The sequence below is a fragment of the Arachis ipaensis genome, chromosome B06 (genome assembly GCF_000816755.2).
Source record: "Arachis ipaensis cultivar K30076 chromosome B06, Araip1.1, whole genome shotgun sequence".
In the NCBI taxonomy this organism is placed as follows: domain Eukaryota; kingdom Viridiplantae; phylum Streptophyta; class Magnoliopsida; order Fabales; family Fabaceae; genus Arachis; species Arachis ipaensis.
In genome coordinates, this window is record NC_029790.2 from 20364392 (window position 1) to 20373730 (window position 9339).

A 9339-nucleotide genomic window follows, 5' to 3' on the forward strand; every position below is an offset into this window, starting at 1 on the left:
TTGCGATAGTATTTGTGCCTCATGTACAGCATAGAGCTACTTGTCAAAGCAAAAAGAGCAACAAATTAGTCACAAGGAACTAAGCCAGGTCAGGTCAGACGACGCCATAAAAAGTACCCGAAAATGGTTAAACCCACCCAGCTGAATTTGTGCTGCTTAATGTCAGAACCCAGCACAAACATTTAATAAGTACCACTGAAACCTCAAAGTTAACATTTTAGAGCTGACCTTACATGGAATTTATCAATTTAAACAGAAAACTAGCCTAATAGAAAATTTTATAAGTGGACTAAACCGGAAAAATGATATCGAAAGCTGTATTTTTTTAAAAAAAAACTTAGTTGTAGGATTGAAGATTAAACAAAATCATGCTCTGACATTAAATTATTCAACTTGCGAGTTATTGTCCTCATAGGAGATAGCTGGTCGATCTCTCATGGAGAATAACCGCTGGTTACTTTTGGACTTTCCTCAATAAAAGAAATATTTTTAAACTGATTACGGAGGAGCTGTAAAAGATCCCAGTATTGCACGACAAAACTTTTTCAAACATATACTATTCACATACCTCCACTTCAAGTCATTCACATAATACCTTGGTCCCTTTGACTTCTGTATAATGAGCTTGGTAGAAATGTTAGCTGTTTTTTCTACTGATGAGGAAAGGCTTTTTCTTTGATTTCCCAGTGCACCATACATGAAAGTTTTTAGTTGGAAAACTATATTCTGAGAAAAAGGGAACATTTATCAAATGTTTGTGGTTGTTTTCTTCATGTCAGATTCTTGTCAATAATTGCCTTTAGTCATGATTGTAATTGATAATATACGATATATGATTTGGTACTATGCAATCTCTTGTGGACTGTTAGTTGACATCTCCTGTTCCATGGAACTAGAACTCAGTTTCCAGCTCACTAATTCCACATTAATAATCCTTGATTACGCCTAAATTTATTTTTCCCCCCAACATGATTGGAGAAACTTTCTAGATACCGTCTTTTCTTGGCATTCTTCGAATAAAAAGGTCTTGTACATAGTTTTCTTCTCTTCATCTCAATAAAATTCCTTTTTTTTTTTTTGAAGAAAACAGTGTACAAAGTTGATTCTGCTACATGTGAGATCACTGTAATGTTCGTGTTAGATCTACCCAAAATTTACTGATTAGTATTTTGGAAATCATCAATCCCACCAGAATGCTTAGATGGTTTCTGTGAAACTTCAGCTGCTGATAATATTGTTACAATTTTTTACTTCCAGTTGGAGAAAGAGGCCCTTGTAAAGGGTGTTCCGTTAGGACAGGCTATTGATATAGACATCCCACCACCAAGGCCCAAAAGAAAACCAAGCAATCCTTATCCCCGTAAGACCAATGTTGGCACCCCAACCTCACATAGTGGAGCAAAATATGGAAAGCTTCTCATTTCAGTTGCATCTTCACATTGTAAACAAACTCTGGACTTGGAGAAAGAACCTCTACCAGAGGTTAATTTTTATTTTCTATATTTTGGTTCAGAAAATTTTATTGTGTATCCCTGTTAGTGAAATAATTGTGCTTGTTCCCTCTTCTGTCAGAAGCATAATGAAGATGAAAGGCCAACTTATGCAAACGAGAATAAGAGTGAAGGCTGCTCAAAAGTGTTTACTGTTCTTGAGGAGGCACCCAGTTCGTCCCCATCTTCAGCAGACAAGAATTTAATACCAATGTCAGTGCCAATGCAAAATTCATGTGCCTTGAGGGAGTATATACCTTTAGTGAAAGATGTAATAGCTGAAGATGAAGGAAATAAATCTTTTGTTACTGTTGAACTTGAAAATCAGAAGTTGGGGATAGATGATGGTAAGTGCACGCAAACCAATGGCATTTGTAAAGCCTCTAAGATGGACATTTATTGTGCTTCTAAAGCCAAAATGGTTCATACTGAGAAAGCAGATGGAATTCAAGGCAGTCAGAATTACCCAAGGCATGTCACTGTGCACGTCATTGATGGGAATCATGGAACTGCTACACAAAATCCATCCCATGATACATTGTTTCGAGACTCCGTAATTCCGCAAGGAGGGGTTAATGGGCAACCCAATCTTTTTACCAATCCAGCTGCATCAAACACAAGTGGAAGTCAAAATGACACAGCACGATCCTCTATTCATCAAACATTTCCCCCATGTCCTCCTTTCATGCAGCATAATCAGGAAGATTACCAATCATTTCTTCACATGTCATCCACATTTTCAAGTCTTATTGTTTCCACATTGATGCAAAACCCTGCCGCCCATGCTGCAGCAAGTTTTGCTGCAATGATTTGGCCCTGTGCAAGTGCAGAAACACCAGCAAATTCTCATTCGTGCTCTCAAGGAAGCTTTCCATCTAGCCATATTGGCTCTCCTCCAAGTGTGGCAGCTATAGCAGCTGCGACTGTAGCTGCTGCAACTGCGTGGTGGGCTGCCCATGGGCTGCTTCCTTTGTGTGCCCCACTTCATACTGCTTTTGCCTGTCCACCTTCATCAGCAACTGCAGCTCCCTTGATCAATACTGGCGAGGCATCACCCAAGACAGAGCAAGGAAACGTTGCTCCAGAAAATCCTCTGCAAGATCAGACAGCTGATCCAGAATATTCAGAAGCTCTTCATGCTCAAGATTCATCTTCTAAGTCACCAGCTGTTTCTTCATCCGAATATGAAGAGATTGGAGATGCCCAATTAAACGCTTCAACCAAGGCTACTACTGATCATGGGAAGAACCAAGAAGTTTCTGAACACCTTGACCCTGACAAAGTGAATGGCAGCAAACAAGTTGACCGCTCCTCATGTGGTTCCAACTCAGCCTCTAGCAGTGAAGAAACAGATGCACTAGAGAAGGAAGAAAAAGAAAAGGAAGAGTCCAAAACACATGATGCAAACCATGTAGATACTGAGCCAATTAATCGTCGTTGTAGAAGCATTAGCTACCTTACGGATTCTTGGAAGGAGGTCTCCGAAGAGGTGCTGGATAATATCTTATGACATAAATTTATTGTAATCTATGCATATATTGTTTTTCTCCTCATGCCATGTTTGTTATTATCAGGGACGGCTGGCCTTCCAGGCTCTATTCTCCAGAGAAGTGTTACCCCAAAGTTTTTCACCTCCGCATGATTTGATAAACAAGGATCATCAGATGGGCAATATCAAACATGACAAGCAGCAGGTTGAGTGCAAAGATGAAGAGGATCTTGACAGTAAGAAATGCAGTTCTCAGTGTGAAGGGGTGCAAAAAAACCTGCAATTTGAAGAAAATAAGAAAGACGAGGAGGGACTGCTGGCCATAGGTCTTCAACAAGGTAAGCTCAAGACTCGTCGAACAGGGTTTAAACCTTACAAAAGATGTTCAGTAGATGCCAAGGAAACAAGGATTGGAATGGCCTGTAACCATAGTGAAGAGAAGGGTCCCAAGAGAATACGCCTGGAAGGGGAGGCTTCAACATGACTATTGACATATGCAGCATTGAGCATGCAGGTGCAGTCACAGTCACACTAGGCACACCTCTTTTGCATATCATTAATGTCCCCTTCTTTGGTGTTGTATTGTTTTTATTCTACTTCAGCCCACGAAACTCATCGTGTAGGTGCGTGTACCATATTAAATTACCAGATACACTCTTTTACTTTCTTAAACTGATGTTACTGCTGTTAAAAACCCCGCTACATAGATAAGAAACATTAAGTACTGTTTGAGCATTGAACATTCAAGTAATTTATGATCCTTCATTCAGTCATTATCCCCGTTTTCTTTTCAAGTGTCGACATCTATGAATCATTTGTCTTCTATTTCAAACTATGCGCGCATTGACTAAAAAAGGTAGCATGACTGTATATGATTATTATAAATAATTTAATATGATGTATTACATGACACTAATGAAAGTATCGCTGTTTTCACTAAAAATTACTTACATGTACTAAGAAAGGTACTACAAATTTCTCCCGGTTGTGTGTACATTGCATATATTCCATGCATAAATGAACTAAGAACAGCTATTGTTTGAGGAAGGCGCTTTCTATATACAGATTTCAAAATCGTAGTAACTGCAATATAATTCCACCTTCTCAAAAGCAATTTGAATACATTGCACATGTAGTTGGTTCAGAACTGCATGTTAGACTATTTACAATTTCCACGTTGAAAGAATTAAGAACATTTATATACACGGAATTAAGCAAATATCAAGGTCCCTCTACAACGCCATAGTAGGTCATATATTTCTCTATACACTTAACGTATCTGTCAAAAGTTTAGTAGGCCACAATAATAAGAAGTTAGCCTTGACGCCACCAACAATTGCTTCACTTTATCCACAAATAACAAGTGGCCATGTAAGGACTACTGTACATAGCTGGTTATTTACTCAGACAAAAGAATATGGGTTGCTTTGGGAGAAGACTCTGATGAAGATTTTTGATGGGATTGCAAATTGTGAATATATTGTAGGATTCGCTTCTCGTTAGCAGCAGTAAGCAAAAATGGTGGGTTTAATGGAAGGTTCGTTGCTTCCCCCACAATAAAGGAAAGCAGAAGCATAGCTTTTGAATAAGATGCAGCTGCCCTACCTCTGTTCTCCATATATTCATCTACCTGGGAAAATGGCAAACACCTAAGTACTAGCATTTTCATTCATATACCCTTGAGGAAGACTAGGGCTCAGAAAAAATTGATTAGTGCACATTGGAGATGTACTTACAGCACCACTTTTACCAACTAGGAGTGCTTCTTGGAATATGATCTCCATTGCATCTGGCATCTCAGCTTCTCCTGTAAATATATTTTCTAGTACTATGAGTATATAGGAAGATAATTCCTTAGATAATATGGAACTAATGGAAGGATTAGAATAATTCCTGAAATAAAAAGCAGTCCTACCATCCATATTTTGAATATGACGTGACAGTGTCTGAGCACTATCAACTGCAGCAATAAACCCCTCTTTTGCCCACATGTAGACTGACAAAGGATCACAGAAATTTATTTTCTTTTCCACGTTTTGTGATGAACCCACATCTCCATAGGAAGTTCTGGCTTCATTGGCCAAAGTACTTGCAGGCAACACACCCTTATTCATCCAAGATTCACAAACGTCTAGAGCTTTCTTCCATATAGCCAAAACTACTAACTCAACTGCAAACGATTCCAGATACAATTTTGCATTGTACTGCAAGATATGGACATCCAAAATTATTATATATTTTGAAAAGACAACAGAAAGAGCGGCAGAGTACATTATAACTATTTTCATTTTCAGGCATATTTCAAAACCAATAAAAACCATATCACAGTGTGATGTAGTGAACAAGACTAACTCACCTTTTCACATGAAAGCTCCGCAAGGATCTGCACATACAGATGCAATAACTCTAGCCTGTTTGAAGAGCTCAGCGAGGAAGTTCCATGCATTTTACTTAAGACATCAAATGCACGGGATGCCACTAATGCCACAGGTTCACCACTTTTTGGATCTTCTAATTGACCAGCATGGCAATGGGATGGATCGTTTGTTTGCATTGGAACACCAGTTTCCATGTTAGTCCTCTTTGAAGAGCAAATAGAAACCTTGCAAGTGGAATTATCTTGCACAGATGCCTCAAAGTACTCAGAGAAAGCTTCCAATGATGCAAAATGATGATTGACTAGGACATAATCTTTTTCAATGGACTCCATTAAACGAGAAACTGAAAGGAAATTGAGGTTTGGAAGGATAAATAATGGGCAGGAAGCAATGCAAAAAGAAGAATGCAATTTTCAGAATGTATTAGACCTTGAGGTTCTTTTGACAAATGAGAACAACCAAAAACAGGCGTCTCAACAGCCTGAATGCCAATTGTTTTCTTCCCAGTATTTCTTTGCAGTGCCAAAGTATCATTGAGAACTGAATTGACTACAACTGGATCATCTACTAATGACTCAACATGATGCCCAGAATGCAACTGAGACATGTCTGAAGTGGAGGTAACTAAGTGTTGAACCACGGATCTCTCTGATGGATGCAATAAAGACTGCTCAACATGCATGATTAACCTGTAAGTTATGAAATTTAAGATATTAATATTAGTTATGACTTGGAAGGAAATGAGAAAGGAGGGAAGAAAATATCACCTGGGTTCCTGAAGGAAATTGTGATTGAAGAACTCCTTGAAAGTTAATCGCTCAACTGCATATTAAAATAAAAACTTTATGGAAGTTCTCCACATAAAATCTAACTGTCATGCAAAACATATGTATAATTATATTTAACCTCAGATTCATCATCCTTGTGCATCTGCAACATGATGCAGAAGATTTGACATACACACACAGATGTACATGCCATTGATACCTGGATTTCGACGTAAAAGGCCTTTGCAAAGATCCAAGCAATCAGAATGTAGCTCTTTTAAAGCCTCTTGGGGAAACTGCGGCTCGCTAGATGTCAAAATGTTTTGAAAAAGCTGCAATGCAAAAAATAAAAAATTGTCAGAGGAGAAAATAGGATCACAAGGAACTTTTATTTTTTGTTTTAATGAATTGAAGCAGAAGTAGCCTCTTCGAAAACCTGCAGTTGACTATTTCCATCAAATGGTGGCTTCCCAGTTACTAGTTGGAACAATATTGCCCCTACACTCCATAAATCAGCCTGCAATTACAATACAATTTTACTTTTTCATTCTTCATAAAAAAGAAAAAGGAGTAACAAATATTTGCATGTACAATCCAATATTGGTTCTAACTTTCATCACCTTGGCATCATATTTTTTATTTTGAATTATCTCTGGAGCCATGTATAATGGTGAACCACACAGAGTGTCAGCCAAACCCTGGGGTGTGAGAGACCTAGTATAACAGCACATTAGGAAAAGGAGTAAAGAAAGTTTTAGTATTCTTGATTCCATCCAGTTGGAGTTAAAAACCATTGGAGAACCAAATATAGGAAAACAGTTTGAATGCTTGCCAGAGAGAGAGAGAGAGAGAGAGAGAGAGAGAGAGAGAGAGAGAGAGAGAGAGCATGATTAACCTGTAAGTTATGAAATTTAAGATATTAATATTAGTTATGACTTGGAAGGAAATGAGAAAGGAGGGAAGAAAATATCACCTGGGTTCCTGAAGGAAATTGTGATTGAAGAACTCCTTGAAAGTTAATCGCTCAACTGCATATTAAAATAAAAACTTTATGGAAGTTCTCCACATAAAATCTAACTGTCATGCAAAACATATGTATAATTATATTTAACCTCAGATTCATCATCCTTGTGCATCTGCAACATGATGCAGAAGATTTGACATACACACACAGATGTACATGCCATTGATACCTGGATTTCGACGTAAAAGGCCTTTGCAAAGATCCAAGCAATCAGAATGTAGCTCTTTTAAAGCCTCTTGGGGAAACTGCGGCTCGCTAGATGTCAAAATGTTTTGAAAAAGCTGCAATGCAAAAAATAAAAAATTGTCAGAGGAGAAAATAGGATCACAAGGAACTTTTATTTTTTGTTTTAATGAATTGAAGCAGAAGTAGCCTCTTCGAAAACCTGCAGTTGACTATTTCCATCAAATAGTGGCTTCCCAGTGATTAGTTGGTACAATATTGCCCCTACACTCCATAAATCAGCCTGCAATTACAATACAATTTTACTTTTTCATTCTTGTTAAAAAAGAAGAAGGAGTAACAAAGATTTGCATGTACAATCCAATATTGGTTCTAACTATCATCACCATGGCATCGTATTTTTTATTTTAAATTATTTCTGGAGCCATGTAAAATGGTGAACCACACAGAGTGTCAGCCAAACCCTGGGGTGTGAGAGACCTAGTATAACAGCACATTAGGAAAAGGAGTAAAGAAAGTTTTAGTATTCTTGATTCCATCCAGTTGGAGTTAAAAACCATTGGAGAACCAAATATAGGAAAACAGTTTGAATGCTTGCCAGGGAGAGAGAGTGACAGGGAGAGAAAGAAAACAGGAAAGCGGGGTGGGGGGTGTTCCACAAGTAGAGAAGGTGCAGCATCAAGGATCAAACAATGTCATGGTATCATATCATAAATAATATTCATATTTAAACCATTAATATTTAAATGTCAAACAGTGTTGTTTATGGATAGTTTCCCCACTGGAGATGGCTGAGTGTCATGTAAATCTGCCATCAATCATTTATGAAGAAGCAAGACACAGCATCCTTTTTCAGAAAAACATTATTAGGTCATTCTAGCATAACAATAAGCCAGTGATAAGCATAAAATAATAATGGCATAAAGTTGTATTGTTTAACTCCAATGAAGCCATAGTACCTTGCAAAACCAAAATCTCCTATTTTCATGAGTGGTGTAGCTCCAGAAGTTGCCAATAGTAAGTTCTGCATGTATGTTTAGGGAAAAACAAGTATCATCAAGGCATGAACCATTTACAATGTGAAAGCCATAGTATCTTAAAAGAAAACTTATCAGCTTTTTGGTAGGAATCTAACAAAATATACTTGGTCACTTAGATACCTGTGGTTTCAAATCTCTGTGAATGAGGTTCTTCTCTTGAAGAACCTGCAACCCCGCAGCTACAAGGGAAAAGCACATGGCAACACAACATGAGTGATGGACACAAACATGAAAAAGCTTGAAATTATGATAATAAAGGAAAAAGCCATAAGAGGTTACCCAATTGGATCATGAAGTGCCTGGCAGTGGCTTCAGAAACTTTGCCATGGCGATGAATGTAAGCTGCAAGGTCGCCACCACTACAATACTCCAACACAAGGTAAATCCTGTCCTTGGTCTATAATCAGAGTAAAAAAACAGAAAAGGCAGCAACTTTGAGTATGAAAGAGTGAGTTGAATAAGCAGAATTGGGGTGCAGGGTGCCTCAGTTACCTGAATAGCTTCGAAGAGTCGAATGATGTTGGGATGATCGATTGTGCTGAGAATAGTAATCTCTTTAAACAGATTCTCACTCACTTTGGGGCTCAGCTGCTTCTTATCGATCTCCTTAACAGCCACCACCGTGCCGGATTTGCGGTGCCTTGAACGCCACACTACCGCGAAGGAACCCGACCCGATTTTAGGTCCAAGTATGTAATCTCCGATCACCCGGGTCCCTCCTCCTCCTCCGAAATCCATAACCCAATCGGAATTCCTATGAAAGAGAGCAAAGGAGAATCAGAAAACCTACGGAGCCATATGACGTGGTGTGTATGGCGTGCTGCCTGTGTGTAACTAACTAACTAACTCAGTGAAAGAGCGGAACGGAATTGAATTCAATAGGATTGGATTGTTGGGATGGATTGATGATATTTGGAAGGGAATCTAAGGAAAGATTGTGTTTTTCATTTTTTTTTTTTTTTGTGCGG

General features: G+C 38.4%; 2 protein-coding genes across 4 annotated transcripts in view; one reads left to right on the forward strand and one right to left on the reverse strand.

Annotated features, from left to right (window-relative positions):
• LOC107646131 (protein LHY) overlaps positions 1–3752 on the forward strand; it is a gene marked incomplete in the record, with an annotated part of 13037 nt that extends 9285 nt beyond the window's left edge. For 2 of the 3 annotated variants that reach the window (XM_016350323.2, XM_021104214.1), the window contains 3 exon segments: positions 1258–1482; positions 1573–2979; positions 3065–3752. In XM_016350323.2, the coding sequence (XP_016205809.1) occupies positions 1258–1482; positions 1573–2979; positions 3065–3463 (2031 nt within the window). 3 annotated transcript variants of the gene reach the window in all.
• Positions 4040–9333, reverse strand: LOC107646132 (serine/threonine-protein kinase ATG1a). The gene is made up of 13 exons (XM_016350325.2): positions 8864–9333; positions 8651–8768; positions 8492–8550; positions 8291–8355; positions 6745–6838; positions 6561–6641; positions 6345–6456; positions 6125–6179; positions 5787–6046; positions 5336–5700; positions 4895–5183; positions 4716–4786; positions 4040–4609 (listed from the first exon to the last, which is right to left on the reverse strand). Exons 1-13 carry the CDS (start codon positions 9107–9109, stop codon positions 4379–4381), a joined length of 2046 nt encoding a protein of 681 aa, XP_016205811.1. The 5' UTR covers positions 9110–9333; the 3' UTR covers positions 4040–4378.